The sequence below is a fragment of the Culex pipiens genome, chromosome 3, assembly GCF_016801865.2.
Source record: "Culex pipiens pallens isolate TS chromosome 3, TS_CPP_V2, whole genome shotgun sequence".
Taxonomy (NCBI): domain Eukaryota; kingdom Metazoa; phylum Arthropoda; class Insecta; order Diptera; family Culicidae; genus Culex; species Culex pipiens.
Window position 1 is genome coordinate 118184880 of NC_068939.1, and position 24896 is coordinate 118209775.

Consider the following 24896-nt stretch of genomic DNA (forward strand, 5'->3'; position numbering starts at 1 on the left):
AAGGAGGACTTAGCAGTTTTTTCGGCGCGGGTTCCCAACTGAATGTGCTCTTAATTGCATTATTCACATTTTTTCAAAACCCCACAATCCGAGTACCACACCCACGTTACATTTTCCAAAAGTTACCTGGAAAACCCACAAACGTAATCATATTTTGTGCTTTTCATCCTGGCATGGATCACGTTCGTTTTCTAGCCCAAGAACCACTCTCTCAAACTCTCATCCACGTGCGTGGTTGCAAGCAGCGAATCTCATACAAGTTGTGATGTGTGTGTGTGTGTGTGCCATCAATTAAGCACCCATGGACTGCATGTTTTCAAATCCACCCACGCCACGCCGCAGCCATGAGAAGGTCAAGTCTCGTTTTTCCCAGGATTGCCAACCTCTTAAAATGGCATCCATCTTCATTATGCTCACTGCTGCTGTGTTCTTCGCATTATAACGAGAGAGCAAGAGTGAGTGAAAAGCAATTCCGGTGCAGAGCATATTGCCAACCGCGAAAAATGTCAAAGGTCAAAGCATTTCACCTCTGGCGAGGGGTCGTCCGTAAGTTACGTGGATGAAATTTGAGCAAATTTCTATCTTTCTCCTGCATCTAAGCTCAACAAAATTGATGTTTTGGTTTAATCTCCCTTCCCCTAAGGTATTTATGGACGTGCCATTTTTAGTCTAACAAGTTTGGCTCAGGGTAATTGAACAATTTTCGAAATCACTGAATTTTGCTGTTTGCTAGGAACAACTTGGGTCAGGTTTCTCTTGTGAAGCTTATCATGGAAATAAAAATCTGGGAAAAATGCAAAATGCAAGCAACGAATAAATTTGATTCCAGCCATACCTGGGAAAAAGTGCATCCTGGATTCAGTGGTTCTTAATTTGTTCGCTGTAATTTAAAACAACTCGAAACAGATGAGAAACCCAACGCCAGTGGATGAACCACTGGACTTGGAAATGTGCTACTCGGATTGGGGGTATTTTTTAATTGGATCAAACTGAGAGTACCGAAATGGACCACTTTGTGTGGGCGCGAGGCGTAATTGCTCCAAACAGGATAAATAAAAAAAATAGCTTTGTTCGCTGGTCAGGTGAAATTGTGTGGAAAAAGGTTATCAACTCATGAACCGGATGTTGAAGCTGACGTGAAGAATTAAGCGGCAAAAGGATAAATTAGTTTTTAAATGTTTTGTTTTTATTTGGCAATACTGCCTATAATTGAAAAAATTGACTATTATACTAAAGCAGTAAATTCACTACACCCAAAGTTAAAGACCGAGCGCATAGTCCTCCCGAAAAGAAACGTGAGGAAAGTAATATTTTGCGAGAGTATAGACCTCTCGCGTGTTCATTCGTTCATTGAAACAGTTCATCCCATTGAGCGTCTTATATCCAGAGTTTTTTTTAGTTGTTTCTATAAACATATGAAACACAATAGCTTATAGGACATATTCAAAAAAAAAATAAAATACTTTAGATATGAACAAATGACCGCCACTTAGTTACCAAATCATGGTGGCCAATACGGCAAAGGTTTTTGATAGATGAACTTTTTTGGAATCCATGAGTAAAGTACTCTCGGTAATTTCGAGATTTATCCTCTCCGTCCGCACACAGTATCATTTTTCTACCGAATCGTGCTCTTTATCCTCTCGTATGGCGATGCCCAGTTCTGGGTGAAGCTTCTGTTGAGTTGAAAAGCTGTCCTTTCAATGATTTTTGGTGCTATAATCGCATATATGGTAAAATTTTGGACTGATTTGAATTTAAAAATCAAACATAAAACAGCTTTGCATATATTCATTTTTGTGATTTCCAAATTTCAAATACAATTTTGATACAATTACAACCTGTTTGTACATTTTTCAAGGAACTTTTAATATTTTTTCAAGGATGAACCAACGATTGGCTTTTTTGTCTTAATCAGACGAAATTGCGAAATTTGCAAATAACATGTAATTACGGGATTGTATGCAAGAATAATGAACCATCCTAACTCTCTACGGTTTTCTGAGCAGATATTCATGGTTCATGCTTATTTTTACCTTTTACATAAAAAGTATATGTTTTGTACCTTAAAATAGTTTGAAAATATGAGCCACATATTGAAATAAAAACTCAACAAATGTTTCAGACCATGCCAAATGTAAGGGATAAATTTAGAAAAAAAACCCATTTCTTTATTTAACTTTTTTATTTGGCCAAATTTCATTTCAATGTTTTGTCCCCCCCCCCTCTCCAAAAATTCCCCCAGAGAAATAGGGGGCAAAAAATAAAAATTGTTTGGAATTGAAATTTTCATTGAACAACTTGTAAAACCGATTGTAAATTATTCGGAATACATTCATCGTTTAACGCTTATTTGACCGATTCTTAGCACTTGTTTACCAAGCAGTTATTTTTTCAAGTTGAACTTTGGATGGTTCTAATAATTTTCCATGTTTTCCAACTATTTGAACTACACAAAAAAAATATTTCCACTCCAAAGTTCCTATTCTAAACATATCTGTGAGCAGAAGTTGTAAAGTGTATAAACGCTGGAAACTTTTAATTTTCCCAACTTTTTTAAATAATTGCTCAAATTAATGGATGGAATGCAGATATTTAATCATTCTAAACGGAATTTTATGGTAAAATGACTCTTTTATAAGCCCTCTTATTGACAAAAGCAGATTCTGTAGGAATAAAATTATACAGGACATTTAAAAAGGGGGTATATGGAAGCGTTGTCCCGTCACGAAAAATTACAATTGTTTAGTTTGCGATGGTTTGTGAAATCGGATTTGCATCATATTTTGGATTCTCTTCGTACTCGAAAAACCCTTTAAAATGCTTATTAGAAATCGAAAATTGGTCAAAAGGAATTAGAGTTACGACTGACGCAAGTTTGCGTTGTCCCGTCACGCCAATTTTTTGGTCAAGGCACGAATTCAAAAAAGGTGCTCTTTTTCCGTGTCTAGAAGCAAATCGTGTAACAGGTCAGTTTTTGATCGATCTAGACTAAATCGACCCTCCAGAAACCAAATTTGCCTGTTGATTTTCCTAAATCTCAAAGGGAAGCGAGATATTCAAGATGGCATCTAATATGGCGACTTAATGGAAAACCACTATAAAAGGATTTTTAAGTTTAATCAACTAGTCAAATTTAACTAATTTGTGATCGCTGAACTCGAATATTATCCTTAGAATATTCTAAAGTCCTTATAACAGTCTATGCGGCATAAAGCCAAAAACGGTGACAAATAAATAAATAGGTACTCAGGGAATGCAATTCAATTTTCTATCTTCGCCATATTGGCCGCCATCTTGGATTGCACATTCCCTGAGTATTTTGGAGTATTCTATGGCTCATATTCAAGTTCAGCGACCCCAAATTAATTAAATTTGACCCGTTGATTGCCTGTTATACATCTGAAAAAAGAATCCAATTTTCTAGCTTCGCCACATTGGCCGCCATCTTGGATTGTACATTCCCTGAGTATTTTGGAATATTCTATGGCTCATATTCGAGTTCAGCAACCCTTAGTTTAATTTGATCTGTTCATTTCCGGTTGCATTTCTTTATAAAATATCGAATATTCTAGCACCGCCATATTGGCCGCCATCTTGGATTGCACATTCCCTGAATACTTTGAAGTATTCTAGGAGTCATATTCTAGCTCAGCGACCCCAAATTAGTTAAAGTTGACTTGTCAGTAGAGATTTTCACAATTGCTTCATTTCGTGACGGGACAACGCGAGCAAAACCCTCTTTTGCAAAATATCTGCGTTGTCCCGTCACGAAAAGAAGTACCTGTCAATTCAACAAAATTTGACCAAATTGGGTGATCCAGGAAGCAAACTCTTTGTTTTTCAATTTAGTAACAATTGTAGAAAAAGGTTTTTTTCAAAAACTCTCTAGGAGAGCAGAGTTCTTCACTTTTGTGTATAAAAATCAAAATGATCAAATTGTACGATGTTGTCCCGTCACGCTACATTTGTATCTCTCTCGACTCAAACTTTGTGTTTTTAAATGTTTGCTGGAGTGAATCTTATTGGAAATTTAATGTACTTTCCAAATTTGTATAAATATTGGTACCTTTTCCCACAGATTTTAAAGTTATCAGCAAAAAACTGAAAACAAATGCGTACAAACGTTGTCCCGTCACGAAAGAATCGGTCATTTATGCATTTTGAATCAAATATAGACTATTTAATCATTTTTCATACCGTCATCAGGGGTTACATTGGGTCATACATGAAATTTGTATGACCCAATCTCACCCCCAGACCCAATGTCACCCCTGAAGACGGTATTTGAAGTTTTCGGACCACAGATCGGTACAAAACTTGAAAGTTTAGGAAAAAAATGATTGATAATTTGATTTCTTTTTTAATTTAGCATGTGAGTCTTTTGAATACTTATTTATCGAAATTTGTTTTTATTGCTCTTTTCCTGACCTAGACCAGAACCGAAAAAAAAACTTTAAATAAAATGTGTGCCAATTTTTTATTTTCAAAACTTTTTTTCATAAAATAGCCATAACTCGTGATGTTTACAAGCAAACTCCTTATGTTAAAGTATTATTTTTTTTTGTAATTGTCTGATCTACATCTTTGTAGACCATTGTTACACACTTAAAAAAACCCTTCAACGTTAGAAAAAACACAAAATCCTAAAATGATTTTTTTTGTTCTAAATGAAAAAAATGACTCTTCGGAGTTAATGTAGATTTTGAAAAGTACATTAAATTTCCTTTAAAATGACGTGTTCTAAAATAAATTACAGTTGAGTAACGAAGAATGGCAGAATTTTTTAAAAAAATGTTGTTTTTTAATGAAAAATACGTTTTTTTTCGGAATTTTGTGTACGCCATCAAATCGGGCGTCCTTTTTTCGCATGTTCAAACATGAAAGGGGTCGTACCGCCCGGATCTGGTACGTTTCGCCGAATGTCGTTTCGCCGACGGTCATTTCGCCGAATGTCGTTTCGCCGAATGGTACGTTTCGCCGAAAGTCATTTCGCCGAATGGACGTTTCGCCGAATTGAATAAAAATTAACTTTTTTGTACAATTTATACTATTTGTTCGCTGAAGTGCCATCTTGTAATTCACTCATGCAAACTTGAGAAGGAGTGGCAACATAATAATATAATAATTTAAAAAAGTAAAGAACGTGTCATGTTTCAAAGAATGCAAAAACTCACAGAAATAATACAACTAAATTTCTTAAAAAATGAAGAATGCAAAAACTATCAGAAATTTTTCTAAATGTTATGATAAAAATTAAAAAAACTGCTCATGTTTGAAAGATTGCAAAACCTAACAAAAATTATAGAAATAATATGCTTAAAAAACTAAATATACATAAACTCACCGAAATAATTGAAAAATATGCCAAAAATATAGAATGCAAAAACTAACAGCAATTTTGCAAAATGTTGTGCTGAAAACCAAAAGAACTGCTCATGTTTGAAAGAATGCAAAAACTCCCAAAAATTATACAAAAAAAAATCTTGAAAAACAAAGAATGCAAAAACAAACAGAAATAATCTAAATTATAAGCAGCCAATTAAAAGAACTGCTCATGTTTAAAAGAATGCAAAAACTCACAGAAATAATTAAAAAAAATATGCTTAAATACAAAGAATGCAAAAACTAACAAAAAATTTCCAAAATGTTTTGCTAAAAATCAAAAGAACTGCTCATGTTTGAAAGAATGCAAAAACTCTCAGAAATAATTTAAAAAATATGCTCAGTAAAGAATGCAAAAACTACCGGCATTTTTCCAAAATGTTATGCTGAAAATCAAAAGAACTCCTCATGTTGGAAAGAATACAAACACTTACACAAATTATACAAATAATATAATAAAAAACAAAGAATGCAAAAACTAACAGAAATTTATCAAAATTATAAGCAGAAAACTAAAAGAACTGCTCATGGTTAACAGAACGTAAAAACTCACAGAAATAATTCAAATGATTTATTAAAACAAGAATGCAAAAAACTAACAGAAATTAATGCAAAAACTCACAGAAATGATTTAAAATTGTTTGCTGTAATTAAATAACTGCTTATATTTGAAAGAATGCAAAAACTCGCACATTTTTTTCAACTAGATTATTTTTTAAGTGATTGTTTATGCATGTTATAATGCATAAACTTATAAAAATAACATACTAAGAAACAAAAATTATTTTTTAAAAAGATTGCAAAATCACCTTTTAGGGACATTATACTTTTTCAAAATATTTTAATACAATTTGTGTCCATTTTATATATTTATTTTACGATTATTTGTCAATTCGGCGAAACGTCTCATTCGGCGAAACGTCCCATGCGGCGAAACGACATTCGGCGAAATGACCTTCGGCGAAATGACCGTCGGCGAAACGACATTCGGCGAAATGTCCCGCACCCGTACCGCCCCTTCGTCACGAGATATTAAAAAAACGGACCTTGGATTCGTGATCAGGGACAAAAGTTACCCCTTAGGACAAAGTTACAAGTAAATCGAAGAGGGGACGGGGCAACTTTTCCCGATTTCGTGTGAGTTGGTAGAGAATTCCACGATGAGGTTGACGTGAAACACAAAATGACTTATTGACATCAAAAATGGACATTTATCTTGATACAGCGAAATAAACTTCGGTACCTAGAATTTAAAAAAAAAAAAAACCAATTATGAGGATTGCTATACTCAAGAGAGGCTATGGAAATTAAACTCATTTTGAAAAAGCATTTAATAAAATAGATATTAAAATATTATTAAAAAACTTTAGATATCATTTCTGAGGTGTAACTACTAAGTGTGCTTTAAGGTAAATTTTGGGGTCCAAATTTTTATTGGCTTCTTTCAATTGTAAGGAATTTTTGACAAGTTAAAATTCACATTTTCTTAATAGGAAGATTAGAAAAGTGTTGGTAAAGTGTTGGTCCCAAACGTGTGGATCAATCGGACCGCGCACTGGTTGCTGGTTCGAATCCCGCGGCATGCGCTCTAAAATTCTTTGTGTAAATATGGGTATTCGGCGCCGTCGCTCCGTGCCATACTTTCATACACTTAGGAGCCCAGGGCGGCGAAGTCCTTGTAGGTAAAAGGAAGACACTAGTGGTTGGTACTAGCAATGGTAGCCGACAGCTATAAAGTCAACTTCGTCGTTTTTTGGTTAATTCGAACTTGAACATCGATCATTAAACATTCAATTTTCCAAACAATTTTGAATTTTTCAAATAATTTTCTGTTATAAGTTTGCTTCAATACTTCTAAGTTTAAAATTTCCCAGGAGTTTTGACCGAATTTCCCGGAAATCGAGAGGTTCAAAAATGGTCGGTACCATTTTTGTATGAACAGCTGCCAAAATTGTATGGAGGATTTGATGGGTAAACCAATTACACAAACTTCTTTGGACATAGGGAAGCCACCACAAAGTTTGCGAAAGATAAGAAATTAAAAAAATTAAAAATTGACGAAATCGGCCGATTTCGTAAAGAAACGCTCATATTAAAAAGAGTAATTCTCTGCGAAATCGGTATTTTTTTTAATTTTAATTTTTGTATTTTTTAATCCGACTGAAACTTTTTTGGTACCTTTGGTATGCCCAAAGAAGCCATTTTCCATCATTTGTTTGCCCATATAATTTTCCATACAAATTTGGCAGCTGTCCATACAAAAATGATTCATGAAAATTCAAAAATCTGTATCTTTTGAAGGAATTTTTTGATCAATCTTCAGCAAAGTTGTAGGTATGGATAAGGACTACACTGAAAAAAAAATGATACACGTTAAAAAAATTGGTGATTTTTTATTTAACTTTTTGTCACTAAATCTTGGTTTGCAAAAAACAATATTTTTATTTTTTTTTATTTTTTGATATGTTTTAGGGGACATCAGATGCCAACTTTTCAAAAAATTCAAGGTTGTGCAAAAAATCTTTGACTGAGTTATGCATTTTTTAATCAAAAATGATTTTTTGAAAAAATCGAATTATAGGTCGCAAAAATTTTTCAACTTCATTTTTCGATATAAAACTAAATTTGCAATCAAAAAGTACTGTAGTGAAATTTTGATAAAGTTAAAGCCATTTTTAGATAACATTTTTGAAAATAGTCGCAGTTTTTCATTTTTTTTTAAATTAGTGCACATGTTTGCCTACCTTTGAAAAAAAAATATATATTTGAAAAGCTGAGAAAATTCTTTATATTTTGATTTTTAGAACTTTGTTCATACGACCCTTAGTTGCTGAGATATTACCATGCAAAGGTTTAAAAACAGGGATTTGATGTTTTCTAAGTCTCGCCCAAAAAACCCACAATTTTCTAACGTCGATATCTCAGCAACTATTCGTCCGATTTACAATGTTAAAATATGAAACATTCGTGAAATTTTCCGATCTTTTCGATTTTTTTTTGTTGAAAAATGCAATGTGCACTAGGGTGCCCTGAATATGGGCCTTTTTTCAAAACCTCACTCTACAAGCTGAATATTGTTCCTTGGCCTATTTTAGGACTCTGGTCCAAATGTGAGCAAAATCGGTTATCATCTACCCATTGAAACTCGGAGGTTAAGTTTGTATGGGAAAAATCGAAAAAATATATGGAAAACCCAAGTTTCTTATTGAAAATTTAACGCTCTAAAACTTTGTTCAACATACCAAAGCTGTAAAACTCCATCCTGAAAAGTTATTAGCGATTTAAAAAAGTCATTTTTGTATGAAAAACATTTTTTTTTCACCAACTGTAGGCTCGGGTATGAATGGGTTAATCTCATCCAATTTCGCTCAAAATTTACACAGATGCTTAAAATAATCCAAAAAACAGTATTCCGCTTGTGGAGCAGGGGGTCATTTTTTTCTGGGCACCCTAATGTGCACGTGTTTCTGGGGTCCCCAAACATCATGCTTCCCCTCGAGATGGACCTGCGCACGCGCCGTCAAATTGTCAATTTTTGTAAGTCAGTGTAATTGTATGTTATTGTAATGATGATGATGCAAAATGGCTTCTGTTGATATAAGAGATGATGGTTATACAGTCGACTATCTGGCTGTCGATTTTCTTGATATCAATATTGCTCCATTTGTCAATCAATTTTCCAGTTCCTTCAAGCAGAATGCTTTGATTTTTCGTTCTATAATTTGATAACTCACGCTCTCGACGGCCCCTTCAATATCGATAACGAGAGAGTCCACTGTATCTGTTCTTGGGTTTAAAACTATGACTTAAACTGTACAATACATTATTAAAATTTAAATCACCCCCCCCCCCCCCCAAAGCTGTGCTGACAGCGGCTTTCCTCGAAGCTTTCGGAGATGCCATCACAAAGCCATCAACTCGCCTACTCCATCCCCAAAACACACACACTTACTCCCCCATCCAACTGATAATGACATGTCCTAATCCCGGAATGAAATCCTTTTTATGTACTGCTCTCTCTTTCCCCGCTGTCGGTTCACAAACCACATCCATTTGCCACAAGCAAAAAAAAAAAGCAGCAAAGAAAAGTTGCAGTTTATTAAAATTCAACTTCTTGCTCATTTGATCCACTTGCACCAAATCCACCGACTGGAGTGCATTTTTCCGGAGAACCAGCCGAAGAAAACAAAACCAGATGCCACTCCATCTATGTGTGGGTGTGTGTGTGTGTGCTGGTATGTGTGGCCACATAAAAGCAAGTCTCTCCGGAGATGGAAATAAGTGTCATCAGCAGCAACAGCCAAGACACTTTCCGCCCCTCCGATGTTTGCTCATCACTTTTAAGCCATTTGCCGGCAGCGCCATGTCGTGCCAAAGTCGGTCCGCCGTCGGTTAGAGCCTGTCTGATGAGACTATCGCTTTTTGGGAGGGATGCAGGAGCAAAGGAAAGTTTTGGGAAAATGCATGCGAAATACTCTAGACTGTGGAGTTCTCTCGCTGACTCGCACATAGTCATCATGGAAAAAGTTATTTTTCACATGTGGTTGCCCAAAACAACGTCCCGCAAACTCCGGGGACAAACTGCGGCCACGTGGTGTGACACGAGCCGGAGGGGGCTTCCTTTCCACCCATTGTCCCTGCTCCGTCTAAACGGTTGTCAACTAATGTGGGCAGTGTGGAGTTAAGTGTTAAGTTTTATATTCATAGCTTTGTTAGGGAGGTAGTGTAATAGTTCTATTAAAGCTTTTAACGATGCACAACAACCAGAGCTTTTGCACACAGATTTTTGTTACAGACATTTTAATATCTTCAAAACAACGGGTACTATCGAAATATTTATTATGCATCCCCTAATAGTACATAGTCCACAAAGTAATTTACAACAAAGTTTGACTATTTTTACAATCACGTTGTTGGGTCCGTAAGTTTGGCAATTTTGGAAAAAAGAAGACAACAACTTCCTTCGTTGCTGTGCACCCTTAAGAACTATAAAGAAAAACTAACAAAGGTTCAAGTAATTTAAAAAATGTCATAACGAAATTACCCGGAAGTCCATTGTTTCGTTTTGTTTGGCCAGTCTTCAAACAAATTTAAAAAAGGGATATCTATTAAGGATTTGAACACACTGTCTAACAGTGAGTTAAGCTAGTCGCTAATTTTCGAGTCATTAATTAATTATAGCAGTTGATTCAAACGGTCACAATTTCTATCTGTCTATTAACAGTAATATTTTTTTTTTGCTGAAAAAGGGAAATTATAAACATATATATATATTAAATGAAACTTTTACAATAAGAGAAAACAATAAGATGGGTATACCACTGGATGTATTTCAACAACAACACTAAACATTTCTAGGGAACGGTCCATTCTGGGGATCAATATTGTATGGGAATTTGCAAGAGAAAACTTTTTTATTTTATTTTAATCATTAAACAAATCCCGAAGACATCAAAGTACTAAATCATAACCTATCAAAAATGGGATTGCCGGTGAAATTTCAGTTAGAAAAAAGTTGAACTTATCAACATCAATTAAGTATTAAAATATTATAAAACTAGCCAAAATTTGCTGAAACGTATTTCTATATCCATTGAAATTTTGATGGAGAAGCATGGTACTTGTAGTTGAGCAATTCTCTACGAAATCGGTCTTTTTTCTTCAATTTTAATTTTTTGTATTTTTTAATCCGACTGAAACTTTTTTTGTGCCTTCGGTATGCCAAAAGAAGCCATTTTGCATCATTAGTTTGTCCATATAATTTTCCATACAAATTTGGCAGCTGTATATACAAAAATGATGTATGAAAATTCAAAAATCTGTATCTTTTGAAGGAATTTTTTGATCGATTTGGTGTCTTCTGTAAAGTTGAAGGTATGGATACGGACTACACTGGAAAAAAATAATACACGGTAAAAAAAATGGTGATTTTGTTATTTAACTTTTTAACACTAAAACTTGATTTGCAAAAAAACACTATTTTTGTTTTTTTTTTATTTTTTTATATGTTTTAGAGGACATAAAATGCCAACTTTTCAGAAATTTCCAGGTTGTGCAAAAAATCATTGACCGAGTTATGAATTTTTGAATCAATACTGATTTTTTCAAAAAATCGAAATTTTGGTCGCAAAAATTTTTTAACTTCATTTTTCGATGTAAAATCAAATTTGCAATCAAAAAGTACTTTACTGAAATTTTGATAAAGTGCACCGTTTTCAAGTTAAATCCATATTTAGGTGACTTTTTTGAAAATAGTCGAAGTTTTTCATTTTTTAAAATTAGTGCACATGTTTGCCCACTTTTGAAAAAAATATTTTTGAAAAGCTGAGAAAATTCTCTATATTTTTCTTCTTCGGACTTTGTTGATACGACCTTTAGTTGCTGAGATATTGCAATGCAAAGGTTTAAAAACAGGAAAATTGATGTTTTCTAAGTCTCACCCAAACAGCCCACCATTTTTCAATGTCGATATCTCAGCAACTAATGTTCCGATTTTCAATGTTAAAATATGAAATATTTGTGAAATTTTCCGATCTTTTCGAAAACAATATTTTCAAAATTTTCAAATCAAGACTAACATTTCAAAAGGGCCAAACATTCAATATTACGCCCTTTTAAAATGTTAGTCCTGATTTGAAAATTTTGAAATTATTGTTATATATTGTGTCACATAAAATCAAAATAAAAATTCGATGATGGGAAATGTCTAAAAACTAAAATTTATAAAAGATATACAAAAGAAGATATTAATATTTTAAAAATGCTGTTTATAGAAGACTGCTCAATAAACTGGTAAGTAAAACTAAAAATGTTGTTTTCATGAATCGGAGTTGAATAAATTGAATCAAATGCAATGAAAGTGTGTTGCCAAAAGTAGTTGTTAAATAAATGCAAGCTTGGTAAGTAGCATTATTGATATTTCTTCTTTCCTCATTATAATTACATTTATTTTCTTTCCTTTTTTCAGTTTATAGCCAAAATTAAGAATTTTGTATAAAATTACTAATAAATTTTATATGTCTATTTGCAGCAAAAGGTTCGCTTTTGTGTGAATTCTGTGTCCAACCACAAGAAAAATAACTAAACCTGAGACCGTTGTAGATGATGATGACTTATCGGATGATTTCACAGTGATGGTAAGTGAATACAAGACTTAATTTTATACAACATAATACAATTATAAGCTTAAAACTTGGTGAAAATTTTGCTCGGTTTCTATTTTCTAGGAATTCGCGAGAAATTAAACATCTTTTTTAAATATGTTTAACAAAATTTGTAAAATCCTTTCATTATTATATTTTTTTAAAACATTAATTAAACTTTACATGTTTTATAATAACAGTTAAAAAAAAGTTTTAATTTTATGCTTTTTAACAGTAATTTAATAACTTCATGCAAAAAAAAACAAATTAGTACAAAAAGTTAAAATTTTAGGCAGAATATACGAATATAAAAACACCCAGCATTAATTTGTGAGGCATTATTATAAAATTTACTGCAAATTCAATAAAAATATTGCTATCAACAGCTAATTACTGACTACATGTACGAATATTTTTCTGTGTTCAAGTAAGACATTAGTTAAAAATATAGCTAGAAATTCGGCCCAGCCTGTATTGTTAAATAATCAAAGAAAATATATATAGAAACTAATTAATTATGTTTGATTAAGGAATGTTTTGTTAAAAACCACTAATAATTTGCTGCATGCATAAATATTTCGGTTGATACAACGAAAAAAAATTGTAAAAAAATGGTTGAAAAATATGGTCCAGCCTGTTTTTGACAAAAAAAAAATTAGTTAATTTTCTGGAAAAAATATTCTAGCAATCGACTGCTAGAATTTTTTTCGGCCATTTAACCAACAAAAATGGCAATTAGTTACTGGTAGTCAGCAATTTCGGGTTAACAAATCAACAATCGATTGTTGAAAAAAAGCTGTGTAAAAAAATAACCCATACTTTTAGTTAAATTAACCAAGATTTTCTTAGATTTGCCCTGGCCGGTCTCTCCGTGTACACAAAAATGGCTTATATAGGCCTAGGATAACATGTCTAAAAAGTTTCATTGAAATCGGAGAGGGTCTGGTACAAAAGTACCAGAAAAATTCCTGATTCGAGCTGGAATTGCACATGTTTGTAACCCTTTAAACCATTCAATACATTTATAATTAATTGCCTATTTCAATAATTCTGAATACATTAGATGCGTGAATGTGAAAACTTTCAGCTAAATGGTAAGATAATTGATACACATTAAAATTATTTTCGAAATTGACCCTACTCCACCCCATCATTAAATTTTCCACCAGTTTGCGGTGACCTACCGCAGGTCAGCTCCCCTCTAGTCCAAACAACAATTCCTCTGATATTTCCCAACGAACGTGCAGAGATTCTGCAACGATTTTCCCTCCAACAGCGGACACCAGACCAGACTCCAGAAGCTAACCAACCGTCTCACATTCGGTATGCTCGCCGGTGTCAAGTTCAAGAAAAGTGAATTTATCCATTTTGCCACACCTCACACCATCGGCTGGATGGAGCCAGAACCAGTTGAACGAACTATTACGACGAACTTCATCCTGGTCGCCCTGGTCCAGCGCGCTTCCAAAATAGCTTCCGGCTGGCGTCGTCCTGGTTCTGGTCCTGGTTCGTTACACGGACAGCCTGGCAAGTTCGTCTAGGTGAGGTTAGGTTAGGTCGAAAAATGTGTGAAATGAAGGTGTGTGTGTGTGTGCTCACTTCGTGTACGTGTGCTTTACACGAAACCCAAAAGGTAGCTATGAACCGCAAATTACGCTCTCCAGCTGTCCATAAAACGTGCGCCGGAAAGTTTCGTTGCCCAGGATAACCGGAAGTGGTCGGTGGAAAAATTTGGCAACTCCTGGTGCAGTGAAACTAAACCTGTGGTGCAATTAGTAGAGGGTTTTCGAGCTTGGTTCAGAGAGTAAAAGTGCGTAGTTCGATACATTGGAACTGGCAACACTGCATAAGACAGGTCGTCAAGACTCGAACTCGGTGTTGCCAGCTTTTTATTTGTGACAGCATCCGAAATGATCAGAATATCTCTAGCAGAGAAGTCCCTTCTCCAAGTAGGAGTATTCGCCCAGATTCCACCTAGATTTTCCCCCACCTGAGGGGGAAAAAAAGTAAAACAGGGAAAAGTCAAATCGTTTATGCTTCATGCCAGTCAGCCAACCGGAAGTCGCACTTTTTTCTGATCGTTGTTGTTGGCACGTTGGTACTAATTTAAGGCAATAACTTTCAAATGGCCGGAAGGAGCAGCGGTAGAATTGGTTGCAAACATTACTGAAAGTTATCAAATTAGTGAGTGTACGAGCAACATCGGCATCGCAGTGAAATTAATCAGACTTTTGACAAAAAAAAAAAAAAAACAAAGAAAAAAAAAAAACAAAAAACAAAAAACAAAAAACAAAAAAAAAACAAAGAAAAAAAACAAAAAACAAAAAACAAAAAACAAAAAACAAAAAACAAAAAACAAAAAACAAAAAACAAAAAACAAAAAACAAAAAACAAAAAACAAAAAACAAAAAAAAAACAAAAAACAAAAAACAAAAAACAAAAAAAAACAAAGAAAAAAAACAAAAAACAAAAAACAAAAAACAAAAAACAAAAAACAAAAAACAAAAAACAAAAAACAAAAAACAAAAAACAAAAAACAAAAAACAAAAAACAAAAAACAAAAAACAAAAAACAAAAAACAAAAAACAAAAAACAAAAAACAAAAAACAAAAAACAAAAAACAAAAAACAAAAAACAAAAAACAAAAAACAAAAAACAAAAAACAAAAAACAAAAAACAAAAAACAAAAAACAAAAAACAAAAAACAAAAAACAAAAAACAAAAAACAAAAAACAAAAAACAAAAAACAAAAAACAAAAAACAAAAAACAAAAAACAAAAAACAAAAAACAAAAAACAAAAAACAAAAAACAAAAAACAAAAAACAAAAAACAAAAAACAAAAAACAAAAAACAAAAAACAAAAAACAAAAAACAAAAAACAAAAAACAAAAAACAAAAAACAAAAAACAAAAAACAAAAAACAAAAAACAAAAAACAAAAAACAAAAAACAAAAAACAAAAAACAAAAAACAAAAAACAAAAAACAAAAAACAAAAAACAAAAAACAAAAAACAAAAAACAAAAAACAAAAAACAAAAAACAAAAAACAAAAAACAAAAAACAAAAAACAAAAAACAAAAAACAAAAAACAAAAAACAAAAAACAAAAAACAAAAAACAAAAAACAAAAAACAAAAAACAAAAAACAAAAAACAAAAAACAAAAAACAAAAAACAAAAAAAAAAAAAACAAAAAACAAAAAACAAAAAACAAAAACAAAAAACAAAAAACAAAAAACAAAAAACAAAAAACAAAAAACAAAAAACAAAAAACAAAAAACAAAAAACAAAAAACAAAAAACAAAAAACAAAAAACAAAAAACAAAAAACAAAAAACAAAAAACAAAAAACAAAAAACAAAAAACAAAAAACAAAAAACAAAAAACAAAAAACAAAAAACAAAAAACAAAAAACAAAAAACAAAAAACAAAAAACAAAAAACAAAAAACAAAAAACAAAAAACAAAAAACAAAAAACAAAAAACAAAAAACAAAAAACAAAAAACAAAAAACAAAAAACAAAAAACAAAAAACAAAAAACAAAAAACAAAAAACAAAAAACAAAAAACAAAAAACAAAAAACAAAAAACAAAAAACAAAAAACAAAAAACAAAAAACAAAAAACAAAAAACAAAAAACAAAAAACAAAAAACAAAAAACAAAAAACAAAAAACAAAAAACAAAAAACAAAAAACAAAAAACAAAAAACAAAAAACAAAAAACAAAAAACAAAAAACAAAAAACAAAAAACAAAAAACAAAAAACAAAAAACAAGAAACAAGAAACAAGAAACAAAAAACAAAAAACAAAAAACAAAAAACAAAAAAGAAAATCTAATCTAATCTAATCTAACCCTAGCGCAGCCAGTCTTTCGAGGGCATCCTGGAAAATGCCTTAGGTTGATTAACGCCTAGCATCCTCTTGTCATTATTAACAATTGCAGTGCCCAATGCAATAAATTGCTTTGAAACATCACAAACGTTAAAGCGGCCAGGCCAACTGCGTAAAGTTTACCGCAAAGATGATTCTTTGAATTGGATTGAGTTTGAACACGAATGTTCAAACAACAACACATTTCTGAATCGACAGGGGAGGAAGAAACGTGGGGATCCCCCGCTCACGTTCCTGTTTGTTTAGGCAAATTATCGTTGGGAGCCACCATGCTAAGAAGTTTTGGTGCTCCGGGACCCTCGAGGATGGGACACTGTATTTCCACAAATGCCCTGGACACTATTTGCCGTGGTTATAGCGCCACAACTCGCTCACTGTTGGTGACAGAAAGAACATTAATAAAACTCTTATAAACACAAGATTTCAATTGATGGGATGACAAGATCATCTCACAAAGACCCAGTGCATATTAAATATGAAATGGTTTATTTTGATTAGGATACATTATCGGATTGATCTCACCAAATTAAACCAGCCCTCTGAGAAATGTATCGCCTCGATCAGTCTGATGGCTGATTAAAAAAAAGGCTGATGTAATGTCGATGAGGGCGTCAAATTTCTCAGTGGAAGCTGCCGCATCTCAAAAAATTAATCACGAAAAAACAGGACTGCGCGTCCCAAGAAGCACTGCACTTTTGATGGCATTATTCAATTGTTATGCCCAATCACCCCATGCACACAAAGAGCGACACAAAAGAGACGAAAATTATCACGAAAAAACAGGACTGCGCGTCCCAAGAAGCACTGCACTTTTGATCAAAACAAAAAACAAAAAAGAAAAAACAAAAAACAAAAAACAAAAAACAAAAAACAAAAAACAAAAAACAAAAAACAAAAAACAAAAAACAAAAAACAAAAAACAAAAAACAAAAAACAAAAAACAAAAAACAAAAAACAAAAAACAAAAAACAAAAAACAAAAAACAAAAAACAAAAAACAAGAAACAAGAAACAAGAAACAAAAATCAAAAAACAAAAAAACAAAAAACAAAAAACAAAAAACAAAAAACAAAAAACAAAAAACAAAAAACAAAAAACAAAAAACAAAAAACAAAAAAAAAAAAACAAAAAAAAAACAAAAAACAAAAAAATCTTGAGAAATACATTGAAATTTTACTAATGTCACCCTGGTTTACGGTATTTAGAATTACATTCGTAAAATTTTGAAATTAGTATTCAAATGGAAATAATAAGCAAAAGCGAATAAATTCGATAGCTTCCAAAAGTCGTCAAGTTTATTACACACCAAACTCCTTCATCTGAAACCAGCACACATTGCCGATCATCGTGTGCAATTATGCACGGAGGTGAAACCCACGCCGTTGCATGTTGCATATTTGCATCGAATTGCTTGAAGCATTCTACGAGAAGAAGCAGAAGCCGCCACTTCATGCATAATCATGGCGGTTTGCTACAATGGCAGTGGGAGGATCTAATCGCTGTATCCTTGGCGAGGCCAACCCGTACATGCACTCGCACGTCAGCCCGGAAAATGACCGCGTCATCATCTTCGAGGGTGCAATCTCCAAGGGATGCCACGTGCTGGCATGACATCCCAAGTGACTGATGGATGGACCATGTGTCACCTTAATTCATCGCAAGTGCCGACCTTTTCTTTGCGTAAATTCTACTGAGGAGTTCTAGGGGAATTTTGAAATGAGTTAGATTAATCGTTTTTTTAAATACAGATAGTTTTTTTTTTAAAAGAACAGATTTATATAATCTTGAAACTGTCCTTAAATTTATGACATTAATTTTTTTCCGATACGAAATTTTTGAAATTATTTCTTCAAATTTCAAGGCCTACTGTGATTTAACGTAGACATGACAAAATCTAGTCTGCAACCCGCTGAGATTACCATCTCCATGCAATTTTAATTAAATACCTTTCGAAAAATATATAGCATTTCTTACAAACCTTCCGGACTTTAGCCAAAATCATGTTTAATGACATATCTCCGAGATAATCGAGTTCAATTATTTTGATCAACCACATACACCGACATTTGCTGAGAATTGGTGTCTGAGGTCGATATATATACGTGAAGGTGGGTCTTGGGATCTAATCTAAATTTTCGAAGTGATTTTACAGCCTTTCCTCAGTGAGGAAGGCAAAACTTGCTGCAAGCGAATCGAGTTTTCCCGTAATTGCTCGTCCAACCGGTTAAGAATACATTTGAAATCTTCAAACGCAAAATTTTCATATCTGGCAACACTGCACAGTGGTCCAGATCGCAAAATTAATAGGAAAATTGATTTTCCGAAAAATGGCGAAGTTTTGGAGCGTTGTCTTCAGAAGAGTTGTTGCAAATGAGAGGGGCAACTTTTGGTTTGATTGAAAATTAGGGTGGTTCACGATTAGGGTGATTTTGAAAATCTAACTTTTTAGGAATATTTTCTGGAATTTGTTTGTCTACTAGAAAGTTGTTGGACACCAACATTTTATCTCGTCTACGCTTACGCCTTCTACGAGCAAATTTAGAAACAGCATCTGAGCAAAACTTCAAAGAAATGTTTTCTGAACGTTTCAGGATTAAGTTTTAGAGGAAAGTGATGCTCAGGGCACTTTTTGAGCATTAAAAAACAAATATATTTATGTTTTGATAAGTCAATTTGGACTCAAGGGTCAAAAGTAACAGCCAATTTAAGGTATAAAAGATGCATATTTAAAGTTTAACAATCTCGGAAAAGCGCTGGCCAAATTTTAAGCTTCTGGTTGCATTCGAAAGGATCTCCCCTCCTTAGCACCTCAAACGCAGACAAAATTAGGAGTATTTTTTTAAAGAATATATCTTCATTTGAAAATGTATAATATTTAAGGGAAAAGTGAATGGGACCACCCTAACGAAATTCTAAAATTGTTCAACAATATGTTTTCAATGGAATTTTGCCCGCTGAATCTGAAGCTCTCAGAATTGATTCAAAGTATCGTTTTTTGGTCATATTTAGGGGTTTATATTTGGTATGATGAATATTACCTCTTTTGCCTTCCTCACTGAGGTAAGGCTATAATCCTGCTCGAAAAATGAACTTTTGAAAAACAGCTCGTAGACCTATATTCATGTATACCTATCGACTCAGAATCGAAAACTGCACAAATGTCTGTGTGTGTGTGTGTGTATGTGTGTGCGTATTCTCCTTGGTGCTCAAAATTCTTGCAACGTTTTCTCGGCACATGCTGATCCGATTTGATTCAAACAAGTTGCATTCGATCCGTGTTGGTGCCCCATACTGCACTATTGAATTGTTTGAAGATCCGATAAGTAGGTCAAAAGTTATGTATAAAAAAGTGTCAGAGTTGATACTTTGAGTCACTTATCTATATGAAAACTATGTCCGGATCCATCATCCGACTTATCGTTGGTTTAGTAATCAAAAGACCTTTCCAATGAGTCCAAAACATTGAAGATCTGGCAACCCTGTCTCAAGTTATGACCACTTAAGTGATATTTATGAGCTTTTTTGAAGCCGGATCTCACTTAAATGTATGTAAACTATGTCCGGATCCACCATCCGACCCATCGTTAGTTAGGTAATCAAAAGACCTTTCCAACGAGTCCAAAACATTGAAGATTTGGCAACCCTGTCTCGAGATATGGCCACTTAAGTGATATTTATGTACTTTTTTGATGCCGGATCTCACTTAAATGCATGTAAACTATGTCCGGATCCATCATCCGACCCATCGTTGGTTAGGTAATCAAAAGACATTTCCAATGAGTCCAAAACATTGAAGATTTGGCAACCCTGTCTCGAGATATGACCACTTAAGTGATATTTATGTACTTTTTTGATGCCGGATCTCACTTAAGGGTACACAGCAACCAAGGAAGTTGTTGTCTTCTTATTCTAGAATTGTTAAACTTACGAACCCAATCCTGAAATATTTTGACTGTAAAAATTGACAAATTTTGCTATAAATCTTTATGAAAATAGTAAATTAGGGGATGAATAGAAAATTATAAAGATAGTTCCCGTAGTTTTGAAGATACCAAAAAGTCTGTAACAAAAATCTGAGTGCAAAAGCTCTGGTTGATGTGCACCGTTAAATGCATGTAAACTCTGTCCGGATCCATCATCTGACCCATCGTTGGTTAGGTACACCCAAAGGAAAAATATATCTCAAAATCTGCAACATTTGATTTGCTGCAGAAAATGACACATTTTATAACATTTTTTGCAGCAAGCCCGTAGATCATTTTTGCCCGCGTGTAAAAATTTCAGCGATCTACAATCGGTAATGTCGATGATTGTCGGTAACGGGCAAAAATGTCATACTCCTATATCGCAAAAAATGCATGAGGACAGATTTCATGCAGATTCTGATATACTTTCATGCCGCCATGCATCACAATCATGCGACTGCCAGTTGGGTGTAATCAAAAGACCTTTCCAACGAGTCCAAAACATTGAATAACTGGTAACCCTGTATCAAGTTATGACCCTTAAAAGATATTTATGTACTTTTCTTAAGCCGGATCTTATTTAAATGTATGTAAACTATGTCCGGATTCATCATCCGACCCATCGTTGGTTAGGTAATCAAAAGACCTTTGCAATGAGTCCAAAACATTGAAGATCTGGCAACCCTGTCTCAAGTTAAGACCACTTAAGAGATATTTATGTACTTTTCTTTATCCCACCGGCAATCGCGTAAGTGTACTTTGTACACAGTTTGTAATGGCTCTTGTAAAAAAGGCGAAAACACGCGACTTCCCGAAGGTTGCCTAAGCTATGTCCGGATCCATCATCCGACCCATCTTTGGTTAGGTAATGAGTCTTTCCAATGAGTCCATAACATGGAAGATCTGGCAACCCTGTCTCAAATTATGACTGCTTAAGTGATATTCGTGTATTTTTTTTTATTGAAAAATAGATGGAATTTGAGTCACAAACCCATCATATTATTAAATGTTGGTAAAAAGTGAGGAAGGCTCCAACAACATAGGTGGATTAAGTTAGTTTTTATACTAATATTACATAAAAAATATGTAAAAATGTGAACCTGATGAAAATTCACCAAAATATGATAAAAAATCATAAGTTCCTGATGCAATACAGTCCAGACTCAATACTCCGAAAGCCTTGGCGAAATTTCACCTTGGATAATCGAATAACGACGAAAAAAAAAATTTTTTTCGTTGTCTTATTTTTGATTCTTGAGCTTTAGGTCAAACCTCTAAACTACTCTGAGATGATTTAGAACAGTGGTTCTCAACCTTTATTGATCCATTCCCCCCTTGGCTGAATTTTAAGAAATTCATTCCCCCCCTATAAAATCTAACCAGTTGGTATCATTGCATAAATGTCATATCTTTGATTAAGTTTTTAACAACATTGATTTTTTTTCACTCGCAACAATTTAAATTTATAAAACGTATTTTCATTACCAGTTCATATTCAATGGAATGCAAAACCTCTTGAAAATTATTTGTTGAATATTTTTTTAAACTCACAGTTTTATTTTTTATCAATCACAGACAGAAATACTTTGTTTTGAAGAAAAAAGTAAAAAATAAGATGTCAATATTTAAAAAAAATATAGCAGACTCTATTATTTTTCAAAGTAATATAAATTTGCTCAAAAAGATGCATTAACTCCCAATAATTAATTTTAAAAATCTAATCAAAATAAACCTATTAATATAACTTAAAAACAAAAACCAAAAAAAAAAAATAGTCAGTAAAATTAAACAAAAAAAAAAAACAGGTAACGATCCAAACAATCAAAACACTCGAGAAAGTTATTACTTTTTTTTTTATTTTCAAAAGCAGTTTTTGAAAGAATATGTAGACCAGTATTTTTTTTTAATTAAGTACAGCTCATTTTTGAAAACTATAAAAGAAAAGTAAGTAAAGTAAATCTTTCCCAGTTCCTGAGGGGAACACCCGTGAAGAGTATCGGGGCCGGCATTTACAAAGCGGATTCAGTGGCAGTTTTTCACTCAACTAATGTTAACATGTTTAGGTTAAAGTTAACATTCCATAGGTCGCCTCCCTAAGGTGTCGTGATAAGGTCCAGTTTGTGACGATACACTACCTTCCCTTTACTAAGCAATCGAATCCTGAAGAGAAACGATCACCAGTTGTGTTGGTCCGAGCCGGGATTTGAACCCCGATCTACCGCTTACGAGGCGGAAGCATTACCATTAGGCTACGTGGCTCGGTCATTCTTTAGGAGTAGGGCTCTAAAATATATGATAGAATGTATTATTTGAATACAAATTCAAAGAAGTTTTACATTTTTTAGAAGGTTCATTCTACTTCGAGAGTAATTCGTTTCGAGACATGTTTGGACAAAAGTTGTGATACATTTTAGATGAATAAAAATAATGAATGTTTTAACTTTTTCAACAAAGTTGCATGTATTTTGAGTTTTTTTTAGCAATTGTTCTGTTTTTCTCCACTTTGATGACTCAAACTGTTCGTTTGTGTTGTTTGTTTGTTGGTTGGTGTAATAATAACAAAAAAAAAACCTCACTGGTACTGATTTAAACTATGTACAAAAACTAAATTTGGGTGTCCTTCATCACGGGTTGAAGAAGGTTCGGAAAGAGTATTTTACGTGATTGCTAATTTTTGTCTTCTAAAGTGTGTTTGTGGTTGTGTGGGGTGTTTGTGTGAATTGGGATGACTTAGTGGTGGACCAGCACGGGGTGGGCGACGACGGACTTGTGGACAACTGGGACTGGGTGGACGGAGTGCACCACCGGCGAGGACACGTAGGTCTTGTGGACGACCGGGGCAGCGACGACGGTCTTGGTGATGAGCGGGGCAGAGTGCACAACCGGGACGGTCTTGACGATCGGGGTGTGGTGGACGATCGGGGCGTGGTGGACGGCAACGACCGGGGCGTGGTGGGCCACGACGGCGTGCTTCACGACCGGGGCGTGGTGAACCACGTGGCTGTGTGAGGAGAGGAAGAGATCAGTTAGGACGTCGGTTGGGTTCCCGGTAGGATGGGTAACTTACGAGGACTGGTGGCTGACGGCCACAGGGGCGGCATGGACCACTGGGGTGTGGACAGCGTGGACAACCGGGGAGGAAGCCAGCACGACACCTGGGGCTGGGGCGGCGACGGCGGCGGCGAACAGGCAGGACACAACGAACTGTAACGAGGAGGAGTAGGAGGTCAGTAACGAAGTCACGATCACCATACACTTGTGTTTTTAATCCTTTGTAATGTCCTTGGTAATAGCACTTGGATATCACACTCTAGATCACTTTGTGTTACGCACCAGCTTGAACATTTTGACGGTTTGTTGTTGTTTTGTTTACTAAACAAAAGTGTTGACTTAGATGAGGTTGCTTACAGTGCACTACAATTGACTGACGATAATCGGTTGGGCCGGCTAGCTTTTATAGTGAAAATATCGCGTTGACGCGAACCGACTCGTGATCGCCAAGGAGTCAACGTCGCCGAAGTCGCCGTTCTCTCTCACTCTTGTAAGTTCTGCCGTACTATGCTCTCTCTGCACGCTGCTGCCAAGTTCAAGTGGAGGTCCTCGAGCAGAAAAAAAACGACACCCCGAAGTGACATATTAGGGTACAAACACACACACAGCGCAGCACAACTTCAACCCCAAGAACACGATCTCAGCGACGATCAGGTTTGAAACCGTAAATTTTGAGGCGCGCGCGCGTACGCCTGAGATCAGGTTTCCGGAGAGTCGTACTTCAACGAGCTTCCTAGACAGGCAGAGGGTGTGGAGGAGACCGCGCGCAGGTCAAACGCGCGCTGAACCTCGCGCCAAGATCAGAGCGACCTGTGCGGGGAGGAGGAGGAGAAGGAGAGTTTGGGGAGGTGTCCTCGCCGCGTTGAGAGACACTTGAGAGGGGTTCGCCAATGCGGAGGTAAACTCGATTTGATCGCGCTGAACAGCTGAAACGGAGATCGCGCCTTAGTAATTATGCTGCACGCGAACGAATCGGTTGTGAGGTGTCGATTAAGTTTGGGTTGTTGTAATTTGGTTTGCCGTTCGATCAGTTGCAATGTGATATTGATAGAGTTAGAGTTTTGGATCAATAAATAATTCAAAAATTAAATAATTTGTTTGTTTGTTTCATTTGAATGAAATTTCTTTACCATGAGTAAAATAATGCGTTTTAAATAAAATGTAAATACAGTTGTAGTTTTCCAGTAATTTTACGTTTCAAACATCTATGTTTGCTGGTGTTATTGGGGTTTTCATGAAAAGTCAACAGAAACTCGTGGTTTGTCCCGAATTCTGTTAAAGGAATGCAATTGCAATGATTTATGGTGTCACAGAAGATTGTACTTGATTAGTAACAATAATTTTGTCAAATGGAACAAAAGTGTCAAACGATCAGGTGGTGATGGTCGGTTAAAGACAAAAAAACAGTTTCAATATTTTAGAAGATTTTTTTTTAGAAGAGTTGACTACGAAAATTATTAACGCC

General features: G+C 34.4%; 2 protein-coding genes across 3 annotated transcripts in view; both read right to left on the reverse strand.

Annotated features, from left to right (window-relative positions):
• The window catches only part of LOC120417916 (neuropeptide SIFamide receptor-like), a 248126-nt gene that overhangs the window by 38335 nt on the left and 184895 nt on the right, over positions 1 to 24896 (reverse strand). The gene's annotated exons all lie outside the window — the stretch shown is intronic.
• LOC120417893 (larval/pupal cuticle protein H1C-like) lies at positions 22813 to 23868 on the reverse strand. Its single transcript, XM_039580116.1, has 3 exons — positions 23714 to 23868; positions 23448 to 23584; positions 22813 to 23381 (listed from the first exon to the last, which is right to left on the reverse strand). The coding sequence occupies exons 1-3, from the start codon at positions 23723 to 23725 to the stop codon at positions 23111 to 23113; spliced, it is 420 nt and encodes a 139-aa protein (XP_039436050.1). The 5' UTR covers positions 23726 to 23868; the 3' UTR covers positions 22813 to 23110.

Excerpts from the sequence above, each read along its gene's own strand:
- LOC120417893 (XM_039580116.1), bottom strand. Across the intron at positions 23,382-23,447 it reads GCCGTCAGCCACCAGTCCTC|CCACGTGGTTCACCACGCCC; the intron begins GTAAGTTACCCA and ends CTCCTCACACAG.